General features: G+C 36.2%; 1 protein-coding gene across 1 annotated transcript; it reads right to left on the bottom strand.

Annotated features, from left to right (window-relative positions):
• Positions 1 to 33: 33 nt before the first annotated feature.
• On the bottom strand, positions 34 to 26,761 carry LOC100248315 (cellulose synthase-like protein H1). The gene is made up of 9 exons (XM_010658913.3): positions 26,337 to 26,761; positions 25,914 to 26,238; positions 25,470 to 25,598; positions 2,123 to 2,239; positions 1,838 to 2,050; positions 1,609 to 1,732; positions 1,316 to 1,503; positions 811 to 1,161; positions 34 to 713 (listed from the first exon to the last, which is right to left on the bottom strand). The coding sequence occupies exons 1-9, from the start codon at positions 26,597 to 26,599 to the stop codon at positions 168 to 170; spliced, it is 2,256 nt and encodes a 751-aa protein (XP_010657215.1). The 5' UTR covers positions 26,600 to 26,761; the 3' UTR covers positions 34 to 167.
• Between the last annotated feature and the right edge of the window lie 1,124 nt (positions 26,762 to 27,885).

Genomic DNA, 27,885 nt, shown 5'->3' with positions numbered 1-27,885 from the left:
TTTCAATTCATGGAGGTACTGCCGCTACGGCAATGGTGAAAAGCAAACTGCCATTAAAATTGCATAAATTAATTTGTTCGTACATTGAACCGGATAATACATGTCATAACACACTTGACTAACAATTATGCTTAATAAATTGTTACGGTTTTTAGTTTTTACTAATGTCATTTTCTTACTGTAATAGTGCAAGCAAAAAAAAGAAACGCCAAAGCTGCTGACTTGCATATAGTGGATTTGGGTATCCCATATTTTCCTTTCCCAAACAAGCCTTTAAGAAACGGCGAGAAGCATAGCACCACCCACACACTACATATTATCTCCCCTATTCTTGATTCAATCTCGACATGATCAAATAGTCCTAACAAGGCTGTTACAAGTGCCATCAGGTGCACCAACAGAAGAGTAGTGGCCGGAACAAAAATCAGAGACCCATCAAAGGTGAACCGACCAGCATCCTTGTCACTGCCCTCCCCAGGAGTAGTGGATTGGTCTTTTTTTGTAACTTCAAAGACGGTCTCCGATAACCCCAGGAGCTTCAGAATGACGCTTAAAAATCCAAATAACCATGCGGTCACTGCGGTTATTCTCCACATCCTCAAGTTGTTCCAGCATGCTCGGATTGAATATCCAGCCCCCCAGTATTCCAATAGAGTGTGAAAATTGTAACTGACAAAGAGGGATATCGGTATCAACACAGCTGGGTCTTGGACCTGCGTCAATGATAATAAAACAAAGGTTGGTGAAGTAGTACTACTAATGCTATGTATGAATTTAAGAGGAAAACTGAATGGTTTTAGTTTTGCTCACATTGGGCAAGAAATGTGAGCCGGCCATGATGCAATATGCTGGCAAAGCAAGATAATAAAGCTCCGGAATTGGCCTTAAACCCCATGAAAGAATCCACATGTATGCAAGGCATTGGCGAAATTGGAGCTTTGCAGTGAAGGTGATAATGAATGGGCTGTTCTTGCTGAACAGCACCTCAAGGAGGCCAGTGGCCCATCTCTTCTGTTGGATAAGTGCAGCAGGCCCGCCTGAGGGTGCGCACCCAAGAAATGCAGGAGGGTCAGGCCGGCAATCTGTGGATTTCCAACCTCTTGCATGTATCCTCATACCTGTGAGGATGTCTTCTGTTGTAGTTCCATATAACCAACCAATCTGAACATGGATAGTCACATAATGCATGTAACTTCTAGTTAAGTTTCTTTTCAAAATAAAAAAATAAAAATAGATCCTTATTTAATGAAAAATGGTTGAACTAAAGGTATCATTTGAGGTACTATTCTTGTTGTTCTAACTATTGGCTGCTCACCTTTGTACCCCAGTTAGCTCCATACTCATAGCTGCAACTTGCAATTTGGTGTGCTGCCTCAACCCGATTCGAAAGATCATATGGACAATCCGAAACCCCGCTCAACCCTGATAAAATCCTTGCAGCTGTTTTTGTGAATTCCTTTGAATTTCCGAATGTTTTTTCTAATCTCTCGTCTGTTAATTTTCCTACCAAAAAGTAGAGAAAACTGTAATGCTTAGTTTCATATAACATTTTAAGATCCCTGTAAGGAAATTAAAAGGATACATAAGACAAATAAATTGACTGCATACCAATTCTTCCTTTGAACTCCATCCTTCCATCTGGCCATAACCCATAGATAACTTTTCTTCGATGAAAACATCCCGTTCCAGAATAATGAGGTCCTTGAAGCCCTGCTATTCCACTTGCTACATACTGATTCAGCAAAGATATCAATTAATGAAAAAATAAAAGAGGCTTCTAGTACGTGTGCTCTATAGTATGGAAGAGATCACTCTTCACTATTGAAATTTGGCATACCTTATACAAAACTCCAAACTGATTTCCAAATGGGTCGTCCTTTAGTCCATCATAGAAGGATTGTGGAGTCTGAACAAACCCGCAGTCCTGTTCATTCTTGGAACTGAGGAGCAAACACATTGAATGATGAAAAATCTGTGGATTGTTTGCGTACATATCACAGTCTACGTTCAGCATGAAAGGAGCATTTGTCATAGCTCCAGAGACTCTGGTCTGTTTATCATGAAATAATCAGGGGAAAAGAAGGAATATCAGTAATTATACCAATTCAAGGGGCTTCCTTACCAGAACATTCATGGCACCCGCTTTGTAATGGTGTGGATGCTTGGGATGCTTCTCTCTGGATACATAGACTAGATGTGGCAACCCATCAGAGCGGCTCTCCTTGTTCTCCAATATAACCTACAAAGTCACCATTCATGGTTATAGAAATGTTGTCAAATACTTCCTCTACCACCACTCCCTAGCCCTCTCATGTTGTAACCAAATGGTTATAGCTTAAATTGGTTGCCTTTAAAAAAAAAAAATACTAATCCACTGGCAAAATTAATGTTATTTAATTTTGTGTATAACTAGAGATCATGGCAAGCTTATTAAATTTAGTATCATATTGAACTTTTAATCTAACCATACAACAAGTACAAAGAAATGGAGTATAAATCAATGTACAGAGAGATGAGACTTTTTTTCATATGACAATTTTTTATTAATTAAAAAAGTTACCTTTATATATATATATATATATCTTTAGAATGTTTCATCATAGGAATCAACTCCTATATAATCTTAAGCTAGATGTTTATCGTCTAATTTGTGAAAAGGCCAAGTCCAGTGCAGAAAAAATGCAAGTTTTCATTTCAGCCTATCTTCAGGATCTGCATATCTATCTCTCAGCTATTCCTGGTCTCAGTGTTCTAGGACTAAATTTAATTAAGGAGATGGAATTTGATGATTCAAAGATTTGCAGAAATATTAGCAAGCCACTTTTGCATCAGCATGACAACAAGCATTTGTGCAATTGCAATAGAAATTTCACTATCAGTAGAGCCTGTATTGATCTTCAGCATTATCAGCCAATTAACCTCGCTTTCAAGGGAGGAGTTATAACCCTAACTCCTGAAAAGCTTCTTGAGTACAGGTTAGTCTACCAGCTTATTTGTTCTGATCCTAGTCAAGCAAGCAATTTTGGCAGAAAGATTAACTTAAGCTTAACCCAAGGCTTTAAGTTAAATAAGAAATTTGCAGATGCCATTTTCTTCAGCAAAGCTCCTGAATGGATTTCTAATGGCAATGTTCTTCCAGCTCAGCATTATGTTAATCTTCATTATCAAAATAGAAAGCCTACACTTTTGTTCAACCCCTTATTGCAAAATGAGATTTGCGCCAAACCAATTATTAAACAAATTAAGCATTGGAGAGCTAGAGTTATCAGCAGAGACTTTGAAGCCTACCCTTAAAACATGGGGTATCTCATTGCTGCGGATTCCCGTCATCAGATCTTCTGCAGCAAAAAGATTGATCCTTTACCGTTCAAATCCACTATTCAAGATACTCAGCTCCTAATGGATCACCGCTCGGAATATATTCCTCCCTGATTAATTGACTAGCAATCATTTCAGCTGAAAGCAAGATTCCGGGTCAATAGTCAAAAGTGCTACAGTTCAGTCTACTGTTCACTTTTACTATTCAAGCACGGGTCTACTGTTCATGGTTACTATTTAAGATTCCTTTTTTGCCTATTTAAGGAGTCTCGGTCCTCATTTGTAAGCACGCTTCATTTTAGTTTTGTTTCTCTCCCAAGCTTATGCTCTCCCTTCTCTCTTCTTTCTCTCTCATCATGTAAGCCCTTCAAGCTTTCCTACCCCTGTCCATTGTAAGATATTTCTCCTTATGTATAATATAAGTATGTTTTGATTACCTCCTATATGGATGGTTTTTTAAGTTTTGTTTTTCATTTTATGTTCTTGTACCGCCTACATGGTCGGTTTTAATTAAGTTTTATCAACTTCTTATCTAAGAGATCCTGGATTTCCTTTTCACAATAGCTTAATAAATCCTTGTTCATTTGGATTGGTCTTGCTTTAGTGGGAATTTTTTTCTCACTAAAATCAGGCTCATAAGGTAATTCTACCTCATGCTGCTTCTTGTGCCAAAAAGCATTAGGAATGTTAGAACATACTTCCTTAATAATCTTATTCTTAAGGCTTTCTATGGCATCTTGGGTTTTCTTAACCTTCAATTGATCTTCTATTCTAACCAGAGCAATCTCTTGCTTTAAGAGATTAATATGATTTTGCTTAGCCTTAATCACCTGATCTTTTATGGTGTTTATACTTCTTTCTCCAGGTGGATTGGCAAATTCAAACAGAATTTCCTTATCTAAAAGCTTGGTTCTTATACCTTGATCATCTACCCACAAGGGAAAGATGGAGCTTAAGAAAGGGACTCCAAGGAGAACTTTCTCCTTGAGATCTTTAACAAGAATGAAGGTTTGCTTAATGTAAATGCCTTGGTTACAAATATGGGCATTCGATAGCTTGTACTTGATAATAAGCTTTTTACCATTAGCACTAAAGAGGGCTTGCCTAGTTTTCTCATAAAATTGGGTAGGTACAAGACCTTCTTGTAGACAATTCAAAGCTGCACCTGAATCAATTAAAGCAATAATATCAAGGATAAATTTATTCTTAATTACTATAGTAAGGGAGACTTCCCACAGTTGGAAGATAACTTTACTAATAGTATTTAAGTATGCATTTATCTTATCACTATTATCTTGTGAAGATTCAAGAACTTCTTCAAAGTCTTCCTTTTTAGGACTACTGTGGTAAAAACCTACCCTGTTGATATAATCCTGAGGGATAGGGATTTCTAAGCTTGTAGGTTGTCTTAGGTTCTCAATATCCTTCTTATACTGTCCTATTTCTTCTTGAAGATCTTTAATAGTCAGGGCATTAAGGATAATCCTTTTCTCTTGTTTATCATCATGATCCTTAAAAGTGTTTTGGATAGAAGGTTCTCTGGTTAGCCTAATTAGTCCATTATCCTTTGCTTTTGGACTAATATTCCTTTTAACCAAAAGGATTCTCCTATGGGAAGGTAGAAGTGTTTCATGGATAGTAAAAGTTTGAGGTGTTTCAGGGATAACAAGATTATCTTTAACCTTTTGGCTTATTCTATCAATGAAAGCTTGATCAATTTGAGGATTTTCCTGGAATTTCTTAGATAATTCAAAAGGCTTAAACAAAGGCTTATTATCATTCTTAACAAAAGGCTTCTTAAGGTGATCCTGAGTTTCAATAATCTCCTCAACTCGGCTGACTTGATTTCCAAGGGTTATGAGAAACATATTAGTATAATTGATTTGTTCCATAATCCTTCTAATATCGGATGCACTAGCAGTTCCTTTATCCTCTGGCTTAGTCTTAAAAGGTGAAGCTGTGACTATGGTTCCATTAATATTCTTTTCTATCTTAGCTTCAGGAGGATGAATGGATTCTATAACAATGTTGTCACTCGTTTTCCATATCTTAGCTTTTGTAGAGGTGTTGTTAATACGCATACAAGGATAATCTGGATATTCCTCTTGTTTGAAGAGTTCAAACCAAATCCAAAACTTAATATTTTTCTTTTCTTGTCTTAAGTAGGCATAGAATTCTTCTTGGTAAATGGTTCTAATGACCTTAGGGACAGTGCTAAAGAACCAATCATTTCTTTGCTTATTGACTTCAGAATAGAAGTCTTTTCTTAAGAGATCCTTGTTGATCTCAAAGTCCTCATCGCTTAGGCTTATTGTGTTAATCATCTGGGAATAGGTAGGAGACATAACAGGGGACTCATCCTGTTGGGATTCCTGAGTAGACTCATTTTCTTCACTGTAAAATGGTCTAGCCACATTGGTGTGACTTCTAACACCAGTTAGCTTAATGTTCTTAGGGTTTCCTGAGCTGGATCCTTCTTCTTCCCTAGTGGTTCTAACTGGGATGGAAGAGCTTGAAGCTCTAGAGGGTTCATAAACAGAAACTCTAGGGCTGTTGGAATGTCTGAAAGAGTTGGAGAAAACCAGTTCTCCTCCTCCATCAGGATATTGAACAATTTGTTCAATACTTTCAGAATGCTATGCTATGGCTGGAACAGCATTAGTAAAATGCCAATTTGCAGGAAACTCAACATCTTTCCACAAGATCTTCTTGGGAATGATGAAATCTGACTTATCTAGCATATCTGAATGAAAGTAAGTGGTCTCACCTTTAGGACTGGTGCAAAGAGCCCCAGATCCAACACTTGTGTTCATGCTCTTATAGGCAAACCTGGTTATGATAGAAACAGGACTGTTTCCTGGTTTGATCTTAAAGCCATGAGTCTTAATATGCAGAACAACGGAATCTAAGATTTCTGCATCTCTTATTCTAACTGTGAAGTTAGGATAACACTGGAAATAAACTGGGTCATCATTCAGTCCAGCTTGGACTGCACCTATAATAGAATCTCGATATTCGAGATGCCTATTATCCCTTAAACACATGACAATAGAGGTGTTTAAACCTAATCTTGTCAAAGGCTTAGCTGCTACTTGAATCATACCAAAGTGTATGAAATTATAGCCATCTTTCTTATGCTTATCAATGGATCTGTTATCTAGAAGTCTTATGACTTGGTCATCTTGTTCTAAGTTGACAGACATTTCAGAGGTCTTAATGGTATAATCTGTGAAGAACTTAAAGGTTCTTTTCTTATAAATTTCTTGATTAGACACCTTGGGTAACTTCCAATCATCTAAATCATTTTGGATCTTAGGATAATTGATCTCTTCACTGTTTACAACAGTATCTTGAGAATCACTGGATCTCCTAGACATGGTTCTGAAAATTGAACTCATTTTAGGGTTTTTGAACTAGAGCCTAATAGCAGATTGACAGACCTTATGAGACGTCACCCCAACCCTCTTACAGCCTAACAAACGCCTATCCACGGCTAACAACAGGTCAACCGGCAGGGCTCGCACTCCCAGGCACACTGCTACCTATCCTAGGATAGGCCAAGAACACCCAAAACAAGACCCAACTTCCCTCCCACATGGCTCTGATACCATAGACACCCAAAACAGGAATTATGCCATGATTCAAAACAAAGAAGAGGGTTAGAAAATACACAGGATATCCAACAAGAAATTTAAAGAGAAGGAACCAAAAACTTGTTAGTTCATAATAAGCTTAAAATCGACCATGTAGGCGGTACAAAATAAAAAACATAAACTTAAAAACAAAACTTAATTTAAACCAACCATGTAGGCGGTACAAGAACATAAAATGAAAAACAAAACTTAAAAAACCATCCATATAGGAGGTAATCAAAACATACTTATATTATACATAAGGAGAAATATCTTACAATGGACAGGGGTAGGAAAGCTTGAAGAAAGCTTGAAAGCTTGAAGGGCTTACATGATGAGAGAGAAAGAAGAGAGAAGGGAGAGCATAAGCTTGGGAGAGAAACAGAACTAAAATGAAGCGTGCTTACAAATGAGGACCGAGCCTCCTTAAATAGGCAAAAAAGGAATCTTAAATAGTAACCATGAACAGTAGACTCGTGCTTGAATAGTGAATAGTGAATAGTAAGATTCACTTTTATACCGAAATCCCCCAAAAAACCCTCTTTCGGCTGAGAAGACTTCTGACAGGCTGCTTTATACTATGTAGACACAAGCTTGCTGCTTTTTGAATAGAAACACTGTAAAGCTTGAAAAATATTCTTGACGGAAGACAAAGGCTGATGATTACTTAGATCTTCTTATTGGAGGAATGATTCCTTCACAGTCATCACCATTGTCTGGAAAGTAGCTTGTTGAATCATCCGACTCTGCATAAGAATTTTCTTGGGAGAAACTTGAGCTTCCTTCTTCAAGGATTTTCTGGAAATCTTGAGGGGTCTTAACTGCTGTGAGCATGGCTTGTAACTGTTGCTTTTTAAGGAGAAACTGAGACATATTATCACTGGCTGAGACTTGTGTGGGGTTCTGGAGGAAATACTGCTTAACTATATCAATAGATGCATCATTTTTTAAGGCATCCCACCATTTTGTTTTAAAGGTCCTTCCCAGAGATGGAAAGACTGCTGATTCATCTGTAATGATAATATAGTCCCACTGGACTATCCAAGCAAGGCCAAATTTGCTGAAGAAGAATAGTAAAGGGGGAAAAGCTGAAAGTTCTCTGGGGATATCAAAAGAACTTCTGAATAGCTCAAAGCCATCCAGGATGGGCTTGGGAAGAATCTTAATAGTCGGACCATAATAATTCCACCAACTGTAGAACCAAAATTGGAAAGAGGAAAGCTGATTCTTAGATGGAAAATAGAACATCCATGAATGATGGAAGTCCCTATTCTGGATCAGAAAAGCATTAAACCATGCTCTCTGATAATCCCAATAATTAAAAAACCTTGGCTTTGATGGTTCAGAAAATTCCCTTGAAAGAGTAGGATTTCCTCCCCATTGCTTGACAGTAAGAATCTTATAGATATGGCAGGTGGAGAATGCCAAACTCATATTGCTGAATTTGTTTGCATTATGCTTAATTTTAACAAAACCAATTTCTGTAAGGACTGCTTCATAAAACTCTCTTGTTCTTAAAATATCACCAAAGAGATAATGAAAATTTTATTGAAAAGCTTTTGCAGCAATTTCTCTGGGGTTTTCAGAGAAAAATTCTCTTTCTATAACCAAAAGAGGTTGATTTAAATCATTTTGCCAATATCTTGATTTTGTTGAAAGAGGTGTGGGGTTGGCAGCCACCACAATTTGCTTGTTTGAAAAAGAGGAGCTTGATGCTAATTCCTTTTGAGAGGGATTAGCCTTAATGACTTGCTTGAAGGTCTGAGACCCTGAAATGGCTGGATACTGAGTGGCCTTGACTGGATTAGCTGGATCGGAATGATCATAGTACAAGGTCATCATCTTGTTAGGCATAGGTTTAGAAGAATGAAGCCTTGCTTCTTCTTCTTCAACTTGTTGGCTCCATAGCATTTTATGGGGAGAAGGAGCTTGACTGGATTGGGTTTTCTGGCTAGGAGCTTGGGTATTCTTTTTAGGGGCCATGGTCTCGTGAACCCTGCAAATTTCATGAGTTGAGTGATTAGGAATGAAACTTTCTCCTTTAATAATCTTGATTTGAAAATTAGGGTTTAAAATAATCCAATCAATTAAGTTATACTTAAAAGAAATATACTTAATTGTTTTCTCAGATGTGAAAACAACTTTTAAAATTCCTTGGTTCAAAATATCAATTTGAAATTTTGAAATGCATAAAGGAATGCTTAAAATATCATTTATAATGAGATTATGAATGAATTGGGTACCTAATATCTTAGGTGGATCATCTATTCTAACAATATTAATTTCTTGATCACATCGAGTGATGTTTTCAATAGGATTAGAAAATTCAAAAAGAATTTCCTTATCAAAAAGCTTTGTTCTTATACCTTGGTTATCTACCCACAATGGATAAATAGAGCTTAAGAAGGGTATTCCTAGAAGGGCTTTTTCATTAAGGTCCTTAACAAGGATAAAGGTTTGCTTAATACAGATGTCATGGTTACGGTTATGAACATCTGTTAATTTATACTTAATGGCAAGTCTTTTGCCATTGGCTCCAAATAGAGACTGACTAGTCTCTTCGCATAAAAGAATAGGTACAAGACCTTCTTGAAGGCAATTTTCAGCTGCTCCTGAATCAATCAAAGCAATAATATCAAAGACAAATTTATCTTTGACTACTATAGTAAGGGAGACTTCCCACCTCTGGAAGATAACCCTACTCACAGTATTCAAAAAAGTATCTGTCTCATTATCATTAACATGAGAAGATTCTGGAATATCCATAAGGTTTCCTTGGTTGACCATCTTATTGATTTGATCTTGGAGATAAGAGAGACCTAAACTTATGAATTGTCTTAACTCTTTAATCTCCTTTTTATGCTGCTTAACTTCTTCATGAAGTTCCTTAATGCTGACATCCTTGGGAGACTGTTGGTCAAACCTGTTTAAGATATCATTAAGGTTATAAGGATTAACAGTCTTCTTGGCTTCTACCTTGACAACAGATTTTTTAAAAACTTCATAAAGATTTTGCTTAGTCTTTTCATCTTCAACTTTTCTTAAAGTATCTAGGATAAATTCCTGATCTTGGCTTATGACATTTATAGTTTTAGGACGACAATTACAATTTCCTTTAATACATTCTGCTTGGTCACTAGAAGATTGGCTGGAAACTTCACCACTACTGTCTAGTTGATTAATGTCATCTTCATTATCTGAATCAGTCCTTGATTCAGAATCTGAGTTTAACATTACCTTACAAAGCATATTTTTTAAGTCATCTGAGACACTTAAGTTATTAATCTTTTGCTTAACTCTACAATCTTTTTTATAATGGCCAACTTTGCCACATTTAAAACAGATGATAGGCTTGACATCTAAAGGAGTTTCTACCTTTTTCTGGGTATCTTTGTTGATCCTTCTTTGGACGTGCCTTGAATGCTTAGTATCATTCATCCTATAGTTGTCATGGGTACCTCTCTTACTGTGGTAAAACTTATCTTTGCTAGGCTTCCTACTTGGTTTTTGCTTAGAGGGAGGCATAATTTCTTTTTGGCTGAAACTAAACTGGCTACAGAATGATCCAAATTCATTCTTGTAGATTTTTTTGTTCATTCTTCATTTGTTGCTTAAGCTTGAAGTCATTGCACAACTTAATCCCTTCAGCTGTGACAATGCTTATAATCTCACCATAGGTTAACTTATCATAAGGGATTTGACCATTATACTGTTCCCTTATCTTGATCCTAATTCTCTCAGAGAAAAGCTTGGGTAATGCTGAGATGAACTTTTCTTTCCAAAAAGACTGGTTACAATCTAATCTTAGCATGACTTTGGTTAGGAAGACTTCCTTATACCACCTAAAATCATGAAGCTTGGGACACTTAAGGTTGGTTAAGAGATCTGCAGTTTTATCCTTAATTTTTGCAGGATCTCCAATGAAGTGCTTGGATATTGAGTAGATTAAAGTAGCCACTACATCCTCAATATCTTGGCCATCTTCGCCCTTAACAACTTCATTACTCTCATTAATCCTATAAGCTTTAAGGATACTATTCCTATCATCAAAAGTGAGATAATTATCCCACCAACCCTTAAGCTGACCTGTAAACCTAGCAACAATGGTCTGAGCTACAGCATGATCTGGCAGTCTATTGTTTAATTTATAGGCTGTACTTACCATGGTCATCTCTTGAAGCTTAGTGAGTATGTTATACTCGGTCATACCATCTATGTTCCATTCATAGATAGTACCACTGGTGTATGAGGCTTGAGTATACTGATTTCTTTCCTCAAACTGCATGTCAGGAAAAGTAGGTCTAGGATAGTAATTCCTAGTCTTAAAGGCTTCCAAGTTGTTAATAATTTGATTATGGGGTTCCTCAAACATCTTAATTAGTTCATCAGCTTCTTCTTCTGAACTAATATCACCTTTAACCATATTGATTCTCTTATCAGGCTAAACAGTCAAAGGGGATACAAGATTATCCCTAATCTCCTGATTAATCCTATCAACAAAAGCCTGGTTGATTTGGGGATTTTCTTGGAATTCCTTAGAAAATTCTAAGGACTCAGTGCTCTTCGTGTTATTAACACGCTTATAAGGATAATCTGGATATTCCTCTTGTTTGAAGAGTTCAAACCAAATCCAAAACTTAATATTTTTCTTTTCTTGTCTTAAGTAGGCATAGAATTCTTCTTGGTAAATGGTTCTAATGACCTTAGGGACAGTGCTAAAGAACCAATCATTTCTTTGCTTATTGACTTCAGAATAGAAGTCTTTTCTTAAGAGATCCTTGTTGATCTCAAAGTCCTCATCACTTAGGCTTATTGTGTTAATCATTTGGGAATAGGTAGGAGACATAACAGGGGACTCATCCTGTTGGGATTCCTGAGTAGACTCATTTTCTTCATTGTAAAATGGTCTAGCCACGTTGGTGTGACTTCTAACACCAGTTAGCTTAATGTTCTTAGGGTTTCCTGAGCTGGATCCTTCTTCTTCCCTAGTGGTTCTAACTGGGATGGAAGAGCTTGAAGCTCTAGAGGGTTCATAAACAGAAACTCTAGGGCTGCTGGAATGCCTGAAAGAGTTGGAGAAAACCAGTTCTCCTCCTCCATCAGGATATTGAACAATTTTTTCAATACTTTCAGAACGTTGTGCTATGGCTGGAACAACAAAATGCTAATTTTCAGGAAACTCAACATCTTTCCACAAGATCTTCTTGGGAATGATGAAATCTGACTTATCTAGCATATCTGAATGAAAGTAAGTGGTCTCACCTTTAGGACTGGTGCAAAGAGCCCCAGGTCCAACGCTTGTGTTCATGCTCTTATAGGCAAACCTGGTTATGATAGAAACAGGATTGTTTCCTGGTTTGATCTTAAAGCCATGAGTCTTAATATGCAGAACAACGGAATCTAAGATGTCTGCATCTCTTATTCTAACTGTGAAGTTAGGATAGCACTGGAAATAAACTGGGCCATCATTCAGTCCAGCTTGGACTGCGCCTATAATAGAATCTCGATATTCGAGATGCCTATTATCCCTTAAACACATGACAATAGAGGTGTTTAAACCTAATCTTGTCAAAGGCTTAGCTGCTACTTGAATCATACCAAAGTGTATGAAATTATAGCCATCTTTCTTATGCTTATCAATGGATCTGTTATCTAGAAGTCTTATGACTTGGTCATCTTGTTCTAAGTTGACAGACATTTCAGAGGTCTTAATGGTATAATCTGTGAAGAACTTAAAGGTTATTTTCTTATAAATTTCTTGATTAGACACCTTGGGTAACTTCCAATCATCTAAATCATTTTGGATCTTAGGATAATTGATCTCTTCACTGTTTACAACAGTATCTTGAGAATCACTGGATCTCCTAGACATGGTTCTGAAAATTGAACTCATTTTAGGGTTTTTGAAGTAGAGCCTAATAGCAGATTCACAGACCTTATGAGACGTCACCCCAACCCTCTTATAGCCTAACAAACGCCTATCCACGGCTAACAACGGCTCAACCGGCAGGGCTCGCGCTCCCAGGCACTGCTACCTATCCTAGGATAGGCCAAGAACACCTAAAACAAGACCCAACTTCCCTCCCACATGGCTCTGATACCATAGACACCCAGGACAAGGTCATATGCAATGAAAACAGGAATTATGCCATGATTCAAAACAAAGAAGAGGGTTAGAAAATACACAGGATATCCAATAAGAAATTTAAAGAGAAGCAAAAACTTGTTAGTTCATAATAAGCTTAAAACAGACCATGTAGGCGGTACAAAATAAAAAACATAAACTTAAAAACAAAACTTAATTAAAACCGACCATGTAGGCGGTACAAGAACATAAAATGAAAAACAAAACTTAAAAAACCATCCATATAGGAGGTAATCAAAACATACTTATATAATACATAAGGAGAAATATCTTACAATGGACAGGGGTAGGAAACCTTGAAGAAAGCTTGAAAGCTTGAAGGGCTTACATGATGAGAGAGAAAGAAGAGAGAAGGGAGAGCATAAGCTTGGGAGAGAAACAGAACTAAAATGAAGCGTGCTTACAAATGAGGACCGAGCCTCCTTAAATAGGCAAAAAAGGAATCTTAAATAGTAACCATGAACAATAGACCCGTGCTTGAATAGTGCTTGAATAGTAAAAGTGAACAGTAAGACTGAACTGTAACACTTTTGACTATTGACCCGGAATCTTGCTTTCGGCTGAAATGACTGCTAGTCAATTAATCAGGGAGGAATATATTCCGAGCGGTGATCCATTAGGAGCTGAGTATCTTGAATAGTGGATTTGAATGGTAAATGATCAATCTTTTTGCTGCAGAAGATCTGATGACGGGAATCCGCAGCAATGACATACCCCATGTTTTTAGGGTAGGCTTCAAAGTCTCTGCTGATAACTCTAGCTCTCCAATGCTTAATTTGTTTAATAATTGGTTCGGCGCAAATCTCATTTTTCAATAAGGGGTTGAACAAAAGTGTAGGCTTTCTATTTTGATAATGAAGATTAACATAATGCTGAGCTGGAAGAACATTGCCATTAGAAATCCATTCAGGAGCTTTGTGAAGAAAATGGCATCTGCAAATTTCTTATTTAACTTAAAGCCTTGGGTTAAGCTTAAGTTAATCTTTCTACCAAAATTGCTTGCTTGACTAGGATCAGAACAAATAAGCTGGCAGACTAACCCGTACTCAAGAAGCTTTTCAGGAGTTAGGGTTATAACTCCTCCCTTGAAAGCGAGGTTTATTGGCTGATAATGCTGAAGATCAATATAGGCTCTACTGATAGTGAAATTTCTATTTCAATTGCACAAATGCTTGTTGTCATGCTGATGCAGAAGTGGCTCGCTAATATTTCTGCAAATCTTTGAATCATCAAATTCCATCTCCTTAATTAAATTTAGTCCTGGAACACTGAGACCAGGAATAGATGAGAGATAGATATGCAGATCCTGAAGATAGGCTGAAATGAAAACTTGCATTTCTTCTGCATTGGACTTGGCCTTTTCACAAATTAGACGATAAACATCTGGCTTAAGATTATATAGGAGTTGATTCTTATGATGAAACATTCTAAAGAGAAGGCAATCTTGCTCTTCCATACTTAATTTTTTCTCATTCACCAGTGGGGTGAATGGTTTTTTCTCACCTTTTTCTAGTGGGGAAAAAGGGGCTTGGCTTATATCTCTTTTAGGAAAGTTAGCTATTTCTAGCCTTCTTTCGAGATCCCTGCATTTAGCCTGCAAAACATGAATACTTTTGTGAATAGATAAGGGGTGAGTATCAAAAGTAGAGGAGTTTATGGGGTTGGAATCCTCCACAAAAGGTAGAGAATCCAAACTATTTCCTTCTTCCAAAGCAGGGGAGGAAGGATGCTTAAGCACTGGAGGAATGTAAGAAGAAGATGATCCATGGGAATCTGAGGCATAATACATGGGTTTGAATTTTTCTGATAATGCTGACTGGGATTTCATGTAGGATGATGGTTTCTTAAGGGATTGCTTTTCTTTTTTGGGAGCCATATTCTCGGGAATCCTGCAAAAATTCACGAGTTAAGAAATCAGGGATAGAGTTATTTTCTCCTTTAATATATTCAATTTGAAAATCAAAATTGCTTAAAATAGCTTGCCATCTAGCAAAAATATGCTTAGAAGCTATATTTTTAACATCTTTTTGCAAAACTGATTTTGCTGACAAACAATCAACTCTTAATAAAAATTCTTGATTTAAAAGATCGTCTTGAAATTTTGAAATGCATAAAACAATGCTTAAAATTTCCTTTTTGATGGTGCTGTAGTTGAGTTGGGCATGGTTCCAAGTTCCAGAAGTGAATCTAACCAACAATTCTTGATTATTACTTCTTTGCTTAAGAATACCACCAAAACCTATGTCTGAAGCATCAGTCTCAACAATCTTAAAGACTTTATGATCAGCTAAGGCAAGACATGGTAAGGTTTTGACTCTAGATTTTACTATTTTAACAATCTTGGTATGATCCTCATTCCAAGGAATTGGATTTTTCTTAAGTCTTTGTCTTAAAGGGGCACATAATTGGCTTAAATCTTGTATGAAATCTGACACATAATTAAGGCTTCCTAAGAAACGTTGCAATTGTTTCTTATCCTTAATCTCATCAAGGAACTTATCAGCAAACTCAATTGATCTTTGAATGGGGGTGAATGTTCCTTAGTGAATGTGATGACCTAGGAATCTTACTTTCGTTTGGAAGAGGTTAATCTTAGTGGCTGACAAGCTTAAACCATTGCTCTTAACAGTCTCAATAAATCTATTGAGATGTTTCCAATACTGCTCAACAGAATCTGAGTAAATCAAAACATCATCAATGTAAACAATAATGAAATCAGAAACAAGCCTTTTATGTCTAAATCCTCTTGGAGTTGTTCAGCCTTTTATGTTCAGAAACAAGCTGAACTAGAAAGAGGAACACCTAGACTAGTCATCAACTATAAGCCCCTCAATGATGTTTTAAGATGGATTAGATATCCTATCCCAAATAAAAAAAGACCTCTTTCAAAGATTAGGGAAGTCCAAAGTTTTCTCTAAGTTTGACATGAAATTAGGATTTTGGCAAATCCAGATTGCGGAAAAAGATAGGTACAAATAGCTTTTGTGGTCCCATTTGGTCATTATGAGTGGAATGTAATGCCCTTTGGCCTTAAGAATGCACCTTCTGAGTTTCAAAACATAATGAATGAAATCTTTAACCAGTTTTCTGATTTCATTATTGTTTACATTGATGATGTTTTGATTTACTCAGATTCTATTGAGCAGCATTGGAAACATCTCAATAGATTTATTGAGACTGTTAAGAGCAATGGTTTAAGCTTGTCAGCCACTAAGATTAACCTCTTCCAAACTAAAGTAAGATTCCTAGGTCATCATATTCACCAAGGAACATTCACCCCCATTCAAAGATCAATTGAGTTTGCTGATAAGTTCCCTGATGAGATTAAGGATAAGAAACAATTGCAACGTTTCTTAGGAAGCCTTAATTATGTGTCAGATTTCATACAAGATTTAAGCCAATTATGTGCCCCTTTAAGACAAAGACTTAAGAAAAATCCAGTTCCTTGGAATGAGGATCATACCAAGATTGTTAAAATAGTAAAATCTAGAGTCAAAACCTTACCATGTCTCGCCTTAGCTGATCATAAAGCCTTTAAGATTATTGAGACTGATGCTTTTGACATAGGTTTTGGTGGTATTCTTAAGCAAAAAAGTAATAATCAAGAATTGTTGGTTAGATTCACTTCTGGAACTTGGAACCATGCCCAACTCAACTACAGCACCATCAAAAAGGAAATTTTAAGCATCGTTTTATGCATTTCAAAATTTCAAGACGATCTTTTAAATCAAGAATTTTTATTAAGAGTTGATTGTTTGTCAACAAAATCAGTTTTGAAAAAAGATGTTAAAAATATAGCTTCTAAGCATATATTTGCTAGATGGCAAGCTATTTTAAGCAATTTTGATTTTCAAATTGAATATATTAAAGGAGAAAATAACTATATCCCTGATTTCTTAACTCGTGAATTTTTGCAGGATTCCCGAGAATATGGCTCCCAAAAAAGAAAAGCAATCCCTTAAGAAACCATCATCCTACATGAAATCCCAGTCAGCCTTATCAGAAAAATTCAAACCCATGTATTATGCCTCAGATTCCCATGGATCATCTTCTTCTTACATTCCTCCAGTGCTTAAGCATCCTTCCTCCCCTGCTTGGGAAGAAGGAAATAGTTTGGATTCTCTACCTTTTGTGGAGGATTCCATCCCCATAAACTCCTCTAATTTTGATACTAACCCCTTATCTATTCAAAAAAGTATTCATGTTTTGCAGGCTAAATGCAGGGATCTCGAAAGAATGCTAGAAATAGCTAACTTTCCTAAGGGAGATATAAGCCAAGCCTCTTTTTCCCCACTGGAAAAATGTGAGAAAAAACCATTCACCCCATTGGTGAATGAGAAAAAAATTAAGTAAGGAAGAGCAAGATTGCCTTCTCTTTAGAATGTTTCATCATAGGAATCAACTCCTATATAATCTTAAGCCAGATGTTTATCGTCTAATTTGTGAAAAGGCCAAGTCCAGTGCAGAAGAAATGCAAGTTTTCATTTCAGCCTATCTTCAGGATCTGCATATCTATCTCTCAGCTATTCCTGGTCTCAGTGTTCCAGGACTAAATTTAATTAAGGAGATGGAATTTGATGATTCAAAGATTTGCAGAAATATTAGTGAGCCACTTCTGCATCAGCATGACAACAAGCATTTGTGCAATTGCAATAGAAATTTCACTATCAGTAGAGCCTCTATTGATCTTCAGCATTATCAGCCAATTAACATCGCTTTCAAGGGAGGAGTTATAACCCTAACTCCTGAAAAGCTTCTTGAGTACGGGTTAGTCTACCAGCTTATTTGTTCTGATCCTAGTCAAGCAAGCAATTTTGGCAGAAAGATTAACTTAAGCTTAACCCAAGGCTTTAAGTTAAATAAGAAATTTGCAGATGCCATTTTCTTCAGCAAAGCTCCTGAATGGATTTCTAATGGCAATGTTCTTCCAGCTCAGCATTATGTTAATCTTCATTATCAAAATAGAAAGCCTACACTTTTGTTAAACCCCTTATTGCAAAATGAGATTTGCGCCGAACCAATTATTAAACAAATTAAGCATTGGAGAGTTAGAGTTATCAACAGAGACTTTGAAGCCTACCCTAAAAACATGGGGTATCTCATTGCTGCGGATTCCCGTCATCAGATCTTCTGCAGCAAAAAGATTGATCCTTTAGCGTTCAAATCCACTATTCAAGATACTCAACTCCTAATGGATCACCGCTCGGAATATATTCCTCCTTGATTAATTGACTAATAGTCATTTCAGCCGAAAGCAAGATTCCGAGTCAATAGTCAAAAGTGCTACAGTTCAGTCTTACTGTTCACTTTTACTATTCAAGCACTATTCAAGCACGGGTCTACTGTTCATGGTTACTATTTAAGATTCCTTTTTTGCCTATTTAAGGAGGCTCGGTCCTCATTTGTAAGCACGCTTCATTTTAGTTCTGTTTCTCTCCCAAGCTTATGCTCTCCCTTCTCTCTTCTTCCTCTCTCATCATGTAAGCCCTTCAAGCTTTCTTCAAGCTTTCCTATCCCTGTCCATTGTAAGATATTTCTCCTTATGTATAATATAAGTATGTTTTGATTACCTCCTATATGGATGGTTTTTTAAGTTTTGTTTTTCATTTTATGTTCTTGTACCGCCTACATGGTCAGTTTTAATTAAGTTTTGTTTTTAAGTTTATGTTTTTTATTTTGTACCGCCTACATGGTCAGTTTTAAGCTTATTATGAACTGACAAGTTTTTTGTTCCTTCTCTTTAAATTTCTTGTTGGATATCCTGTGTATTTTCTAACCCTCTTCTTTGTTTTGAATCATGGCATAATTCCTGTTTTCATTGCATATGACCTTGTCCTGGGTGTCTATGGTATCAGAGCCATGTGGGAGGGAAGTTGGGTCTTGTTTTAGGTGTTCTTGGCCTATCCTAGGATAGGTAGCAGTGTGCCTGGGAGTGCGAGCCTTGCCGGTTGAGCCGTTGTTAGCCGTGGATAGGCGTTTGTTAGGCTGTAAGAGGGTTGGGGTGACATCTCATAAGGTCTGTCAATCTGCTATTAGGCTCTAGTTCAAAAACCCTAAAATGAGTTCAATTTTCATAACCATGTCTAGGAGATCCAGTGATTCTCAAGATACTATTGTAAACAGTGAAGAGATCAATTATCCTAAGATCCAAAATGATTTAGATGATTGGAAGTTACCCAAGGTGTCTAATCAAGAAATTTATAAGAAAGGAACCTTTAAGTTCTTCACAGATTATACCATTAAGACCTCTGAAATGTCTGTCAGCTTAGAACAAGATGACCAAGTCATAAGACTTCTAGATAACAGATCCATTGATAAGCATAAGAAAGATGGCTATAATTTCATACACTTTGGTATGATTCAAGTAGCAGCTAAGCCTTTGACAAGATTAGGTTTAAACACCTCTATTGTCATGTGTTTAAGGGATAATAGGCATCTCGAATATCGAGATTCTATTATAGGCGCAGTCCAAGCTGGACTGAATGATGGCCCAGTTTATTTCCAGTGATATCCTAACTTCACAGTTAAAATAAGAGATGCAGACATCTTAGATTCCGTTGTTTTGCATATTAAGACTCATGGCTTTATGATCAAACCAGGAAACAGTCCTGTTTCTATCATAACCAGGTTTGCCTATAAGAGCATGAACACAAGCGTTGGATCTGGGGCTCTTTGCACCAGTCCTAAAGGTGAGACCACTTACTTTCATTCAAATATGCTAGATAAGTCAGATTTCATCATTCCCAAGAAGATCTTGTGGAAAGATGTTGAGTTTCCTGAAAATTGGCATTTTGCTGTTCCAGCCATAGCACAGCGTTCTGAAAGTATTGAACAAATTGTTCAATATCCTGATGGAGGAGGAGAATTGGTTTTCTCCAACTCTTTCAGACATTCCAGCAGCCCTAGAGTTTATGTTTATGAACCCTCTAGAGCTTCAAGCTCTTCCATCCCAGTTAGAACCACTAGGGAAGAAGAAGGATCCAGCTCAGGAAACCCTAAGAACATTAAGCTAACTGGTGTTAGAAGTCACACCAACGTGGCTAGACCATTTTACAGTGAAGAAAATGAGTCTACTCAGGAATCCCAACAGGATGAGTCCCATGTTATGTCTCCTACCTATTCCCAGATGATTAACACAATAAGCCTAAGTGATGAGGACTTTGAGATCAACAAGGATCTCTTAAGAAAAGGCTTCTATTCTGAAGTCAATAAGCAAAGAAATGATTGGTTCTTTAGCACTGTCCCTAAGGTCATTAGAACCATTTACCAAGAGGAATTCTATGCCTACTTAAGATAAGAAAAGAAAAATATTAAGTTTTGGATTTGGTTTGAAATCTTCAAACAAGAGGAATATCCAGATTATCCTTATAAGCGTGTTAATAACACGAAGAGCACTGAGTCCTTTGAATTTTCTAAGGAATTCCAAGAAAATCCCCAAATCAACCAGGATTTTGTTGATAGGATTAATCAGAAGATTAAGGATAATCTTGTTGCCCCTTTGACTGTTCAGCCTGATAAGAGAATCAATATGGTTAAAGGTGATATTAGTTCAGAAGAAGAAGCTGATGAACTAATTAAGATGTTTGAGGAACCCCATAATCAAATTATTAACAACTTGGAAGCCTTTAAGACTAGGAATTATTATCCTAGACCTACTTTTCCTGACATGCAGTTTGAAGAAAGAAATCAGTATACTCAAGCCTCATACACCAGTGGTACTATCTATGAATGGAACATAGATGGTATGACCGAGTATAACATACTCACTAAGCTTCAAGAGATGACCATGGTAAGTACAGCCTATAAATTAAACAATAGACTGCCAGATCATGCTGTAGCTCAGACCATTGTTGCTAGATTTACAGGTCAGCTTAAGGGTTGGTGGGATAATTATCTCACTTTTGATGATAGGAATAGTATCCTTAAAGCCTATAGGATTAATGAGAGTAATGAAGTTGTTAAGGACGAAGATGACCAAGATATTGAGGATGCAGTGGCTACTTTAATCTACTCAATATCCAAGCACTTCATTGGAGATCCTGCAAAAATTAAGGATAAAACTGCAGATCTCTTAACCAACCTTAAGTGTCCCAAGCTTCATGATTTTAGGTGGTATAAGAAAGTCTTCCTAACCAAAGTCATGCTAAGATCAGATTGTAACCAGTCTTTTTGGAAAGAAAAGTTCATCTCAGGATTACCTAAGCTTTTCTCTGAGAGAATTAGGATCAAGATAAGGGAACAGTATAATGGTCAAATCCCTTATGATAAGTTAACCTATGGTGAGATTATAAGCATTGTCATAGCTGAAGGGATTAAGTTGTGCAATGACTTCAAGCTTAAGCAACAAATGAAGAATGAACAAAAAAATCTACAAGAATGAATTTGGATCATTCTGTAGCCAGTTTGGTTTCAGCCAAAAAGAAACTATGCCTCCCTCTAAGCAAAAACCAAGTAGGAAGCCTAACAAAGATAAGTTTTACCACAGTAAGAGAGGTACCCATGACAACTATAGGATGAATGATACTAAGCATTCAAGGCACATCCAAAGAAGGATCAACAAAGATACCCAGAAAAAGGTAGAAACTCCTTTAGATGTCAAGCCAATCATCTGTTTTAAATGTGGCAAAGTTGGCCATTATAAAAAAGATTGTAGAGTTAAGCAAAAGATTAATAACTTAAGTGTCTCAGATGACTTAAAAAATATGCTTTGTAAGGTAATGTTAAACTTAGATTCTGAATCAAGGACTGATTCAGATAATGAAGATGACATTAATCAACTAGACAGTAGTGGTGAAGTTTACAGCCAATCTTCTAGTGACTAAGCAGAATGTATTAAAGGAAATTGTAATTGCCGTCCTAAAACTATAAATGTCATAAGCCAAGATCAGGAATTTATCCTAGATACTTTAAGAAAAGTTGAAGATGAAAAGACTAAGCAAAATCTTTATGAAGTTTTTAAGAAATCTGTTGTCAAGGTAGAAGCCAAGAAGACTGTTAATCCTTATAACTTTAATGATATCTTAAACAGGTTTGACCAACAGTCTCCCAAGGATGTCAGCATTAAGGAACTTCATGAAGAAGTTAAGCAGCATAAAAAGGAGATTAAAGAGTTAAGACAATTCATAAGTTTAGGTCTCTCTGATCTCCAAGATCAAATCAATAAGATGGTCAACCAAGGAAACCTTATGGATATTCCAGAATCTTCTCATGTTAATGATAATGAGACATATACTTTTTTGAATACTGTGAGTAGGGTTATCTTCCAGAGGTGGGAAGTCTCCCTTACTATAGTAGTCAAAGATAAATTTGTCTTTGATATTATTGCTTTGATTGATTCAGGAGCAGCTGAAAATTGCCTTCAAGAAGGTCTTGTACCTATTCCTTTATGCGAAGAGACTAGTCAGTCTCTATTTGGAGCCAATGGCAAAAGACTTGCCATTAAGTATAAATTAACAGATGTTCATATCCGTAACCATGACATCTGTATTAAGCAAACCTTTATCCTTGTTAAGGACCTTAATGAAAAAGCCCTTCTAGGAATACCCTTCTTAAGCTCTATTTATCCATTGTGGGTAGATAACCAAGGTATAAGAACAAAGTTTTTTGATAAGGAAATTCTTTTTGAATTTTCTAATCCTATTGAAAACATCACTCGATGTGATCAAGAAATTAATATTGTTAGAATAGATGATCCACCTAAGATATTAGGTACCCAATTCATTCATAATCTCATTATAAATGATATTTTAAGCATTCCTTTATGCATTTCAAAATTTCAAATTGATATTTTGAACCAAGGAATTTTAAAAGTTGTTTTCACATCTGAGAAAACAATTAAGTATATTTCTTTTAAGTATAATTTAATTGATTGGATTATTTTAAACCCTAATTTTCAAATCAAGATTATTAAAGGAGAAAGTTTCATTCCTAATCACTCAACTCATGAAATTTGCAGGGTTCACGAGACCATGGCCCCTAAAAAGAATACCCAAGCTCCTAGCTAGAAAACCCAATCCAGTCAAGCTCCTTCTCCCCATAAAATGCTATGGAGCCAACAAGTTGAAGAAGAAGAAGCAAGGCTTCATTCTTCTAAACCTATGCCTAACAAGATGATGACCTTGTACTATGATCATTCCGATCCAGCTAATCCAGTCAAGGCCACTCAGTATCCAGCCATTTCAGGGTCTCAGACCTTCAAGCAAGTCATTAAGGCTAATCCCTCTCAAAAGGAATTAGCATCAAGCTCCTCTTTTTCAAACAAGCAAATTGTGGTGGCTGCCAACCCCACACCTCTTTCAACAAAATCAAGATATTGGCAAAATGATTTAAATCAACCTCTTTTGGTTATAGAAAGAGAATTTTTCTCTGAAAACCCCAGAGAAATTGTTGCAAAAGCTTTTCAATAAAATTTTCATTATCTCTCTGGTGATATTTTAAGAACAAGAGAGTTTTATGAAGCAGTCCTTACAAAAACTGGTTCTGTTAAAATTAAGCATAATGCAGACAAATTCAGCAATATGAGTTTGGCATTCTCCACCTACCATATCTATAAGATTCTTACTATCAAGCAATGGGGAGGAAATCCTACTCTTTCAAGGGAATTTTCTGAACCATCAAAGCCAAGGTTTTTTAATTATTGGGATTATCAGAGAGCATGGTTTAATGCTTTTCTGATCCATAATAGGGACTTCCATCATTCATGGATGTTCTATTTTCCATCTAAGAATCAGCTTTCCTCTTTCCCATTTTGGTTCTACAGTTGGTGGAATTATTATGGTCCAACTATTAAGATTCTTCCCAAGCCCATCCTGGATGGCTTTGAGCTATTTAGAAGTTCTTTTGATATCCCCAGAGAACTTTCAGCTTTTCCCCCTTTACTATTCTTCTTCAGCAAATTTGGCCTTGCTTGGATAGTCCAGTGGGATTATATTATCATTACAGATGAATCAGCAGCCTTTCCATCTCTGGGAAGGACCTTTAAAACAAAATGGTGGGATGCCTTAAAAAATGATGCATCTATTGATACAGTTAAGCAGTATTTCCTCCAGAACCCCACACAAGTCTCAGCCAGTGATAATATGTCTCAGTTTCTCCTTAAAAAGCAACAGTTACAAGCCATGCTCGTAGCAGCTAAGACCCCTCAAGATTTCCAGAAAATCCTTGAAGAAGGAAGCTCAAGTTTCCCCCAAGAAAATTCTTATGCAGAGTCGGATGATTCAACAAGCTACCTTCCAGACAATGGTGATGACTGTGAAGGAATCCTTCCTCCAATAAGAAGATCTAAGTAATCATCAGCCTTTTGTCTTCCATCAAGAATATTTTTCAAGCTTTATAGTGTTTCTGTTCAAAAAGTAGCAAGCTTGTGTCTACACAGTATAAAGCAGCCTGCCAGAAGTCTTCTCAGCCGAAAGAGGGTTTTTTTGGGGGATTTCGGTATAAAAGTGAATCTTACTATTCACTATTCACTATTCAAGCACGGGTCTACTGTTCATGGTTACTATTCAAGATTCCTTTTTTGCCTATTTAAGGAGGCTCGGTCCTCATTTGTAAGCACGCTTCATTTTAATTCTGTTTCTCTCCCAAGCTTATGTTCTCCATTCTCTTTTCTTTCTCTCTCATCATGTAAGCCCTTCAAGCTTTCAAGCTTTCTTCAAGCTTTCCTACCCCTGTCCATTGTAAGATATTTCTCCTTATGTATAATATAAGTATGTTTTGATTACCTCTTATATGGATGGTTTTTTAAGTTTTGTTTTTCATTTTATGTTCTTGTACCGCCTACATGGTCGGTTTTAATTAAGTTTTGTTTTTAAGTTTATGTTTTTTATTTTGTACCGCCTACATGGTCGGATTTAAGCTTATTATGAACTAACAAGTTTTTGGTTCCTTCTCTTTAAATTTCTTGTTGGAAATCCTGTGTATTTTCTAACCCTCTTCTTTGTTTTGAATCATGACATAATTCCTATTTTCATTGCATATGACCTATAATATAGAAAAAGGCAAAAACAAATAGCTTTATACTATCATTTTAATCTCATATAATTAGCTTTAGTGTCCCTTATTATGTAATAATTGAGAACCTGTCTGAGGTTGTTTGTTTTTATCTTTATATGCAACATAAAATTAAACCTAAGATTATAATTTTTTAAAAGTAATATTGATATCGTAAAGTTTTTATTAAACAAAGAATATGACATTTTCAAGACTTTTATATTGAGCACTTTCTTAAGCCATAAGCATAAAATTTATCAAATATTTATAAAATTTGTCAGTGAACTTAAAAAATTTGCTTTTTAGCATATGAGAAATCAATCCAAATAGACCTAATAATGGTAATAATAAGTAAACATATCAGCTAGTTGTATCTTTTAACATACCTTGATTATAGTTGGATGGCTTCCCCTTTTTATATTTGAGAAAGCGACAAACTCTGCGGTACTAAGCTCATTTGATATTGACTTCAGGGTTTCATCTTCAATTCTTCGTCTAAGCTCTTCATATTCTTCCTAAAAGGGGATGAAGAAAAAGAAAATTGCTTAAATGTAAAGCATCATTATACCATGATGCAGAGGAGATATACTTGGACACGTAACTACTTGCTAGTGGAATTTTATTTTATTTTTTAAGGAGATTATATATATAAAAGAATAAAAAAAGAAAAAGAAAGATAGTTAATAAATTAAAGGAAAAGAAAATTCTAGTTTCAGATCATCTGCATTCTAATAACTGTTATTATATAAAAAAATAATTGCAGTAAGTTGAACTAATGTAATTAATCTCCACTTATGGTTCCTACTTCCTACGAAGAATAGTGCGCGTACCTTTATCTTTCTGTATTCTTGCAGGAACTCCATTGAATTACCATGGGATGGTAACAACTCTCTGGAAAAGTATCTGAAGGGAGCTCTAGGTTGAATACAATACTTCTTACAGAAAGGAACCCAAAGCTTAGCAAACTTGGATGCTTCAAGGAGAGCGAAGAAGGTGAGAGGGGAAGCCCCATCATCGGACACATAGCAAGAAAGCTTGTTAGCTGGATAGTCAACTGCTAGCAAGGAGAGGACAGTATTTACAGTGATGATAGGGGGTTCCAGCATGGGATCTGCAGCTGTCACAAACATGTCCACTGGAGGAAGCTCATCAACTCTGTTCAGAAAATCATAAGTATAGTCATATATAAAATTTGAAGACAGAAAAAAACACCAAAGCACATGAAGAATTTTACTAAGAGAATTATTGGGTACCGATAACATTGTAGAAGGCGCTCAGGGTATGTTTTGTAGGACACAGGATTCCATTTGGAGCTCAAGTTAAGAATCCAAATAAAGGTGAACCATGACTCGCAGAGGAAGGCGAGGAGCCAAGTGAAGCCATTGTTTTTTAGGGAGAGGAGACGGTAAGCAAGGAGAGAGAGGAGAAGGAAGAAAATGGTGACGTCCGAGGCTCTATGGAGTGTGTTTTTCTGGGGGATTTTTTCATAGAGAGGTGAAGGAATTGGTTTGGCCATCTAATGGAGGAGGATTGCTTAAAGTTGCCTTGTTGGGCAGATGGTGTATGTGGTTTGTGGAGGTGTTAATGGACGTTTGGATTGATTTATCCCCTCCTTCATATCGGCCACTCCATGGATGGCTACCCTACCATAGTTTTTCCCTTCGTTTTCTCATTGGCCAACAGAACTGTTCTACTGCATTATAAATGTGTTCAGACAATCAATTGTGTTTTGGTTTTTACTTTCGAATGTTACTTTTGGTTTTTTACCTATATATAAAAATAAGTTAATTTAAATACAATTAATAGTATTAAGTATTAAATTCTTTGTTTTTATTATTATTTTATTTTTATTAAGTATTAAGTATTAATGCAATTATAGTCATGTTGAGAACATGTTTTGAATGTTTTAAAAAGTTATTTTTAATATATAGTAAAAAAAAAACGAATATTTTCATTTTTTATTTAGTAAAAATCTTTTAAAAATAAGTAATAAGTAAATGAAAAAATAAAAAAACTATTTTAATATTTAACTTAATGATTTAATAATAATTTTCAACTCATCAAGTTTAGTAAAAGTCATATTAAAATCATCTTAAACAATTAAGTATTAAGTTTTTAGTTTAATTTATCAAATGTCACCTTAATTTATTAATTCTTTAACTCACTTGATATCTGCCTTAAGTGCGCAGCCCCTACATGACAAAAAATTCAACGTACACATTTGGGAAAATGAATGTAGACACAAGCATGGTCTTAAAGAAAGGTAAGTTTGAATTATTGCAGCTTCGCAACGAAATCCGTGACTTATGACATAACATAATTTTCTTGGAGGAAGCAACCATGGCCTACAGATAATATTGTACGTTACAGTGGTCATGCTTTGCAGCCAACTCCGTGACACTTTTGAAGACCACTGAGGTCCACTGTTCATTGACAACACAGAAACTGACCTGGAACATGAACCTAGCTATCTTTGAAAAAATCAGTATTTAGAGGCTGCCTGAAAATTCTGTTCCAGTAGTGGAAACAAGACTGATGTGGTGTGATGTTGATGCCATTTTCTACCACAAAATGTAAGACATAAGCGGGATTTTGTATTCTGGGCACAGCATGAGGCAAGGCATCTCTATGATCATTAAGTTGAACTTGAAGTTGGGAAAGTTTTTCTTGCGGAGAAAAAACGAAAGACGAAGACCATGATGAGTTGTAGTGTTTGGTGGGGTATAGAAGAATCACCACTATGCGACAAATGAGATTAAGGCATTGTTTCTAGTCATGAGCACTGATTGATTTATTATGCTG

The sequence above is a fragment of the Vitis vinifera genome, chromosome 12 (assembly GCF_030704535.1).
Source record: "Vitis vinifera cultivar Pinot Noir 40024 chromosome 12, ASM3070453v1".
Classification (NCBI taxonomy): domain Eukaryota; kingdom Viridiplantae; phylum Streptophyta; class Magnoliopsida; order Vitales; family Vitaceae; genus Vitis; species Vitis vinifera.
The sequence above is the reverse complement of the archived record's forward strand: the minus strand, read 5'-3'. Positions and strand labels throughout refer to the sequence as shown.

Excerpts from the sequence above, each read along its gene's own strand:
- LOC100248315 (XM_010658913.3), bottom strand. The coding sequence starts at position 26,599 with ATGGCCAAACCAATTCCTTCACCTCTCTATGAAAAAATCCCCCAGAAA. Across the intron at positions 26,239-26,336 it reads CGCCTTCTACAATGTTATCG|AGTTGATGAGCTTCCTCCAG; the intron begins GTACCCAATAAT and ends TTTTCTGAACAG. Across the intron at positions 714-810 it reads GCTCACATTTCTTGCCCAAT|GTCCAAGACCCAGCTGTGTT; the intron begins GTGAGCAAAACT and ends TCATTGACGCAG.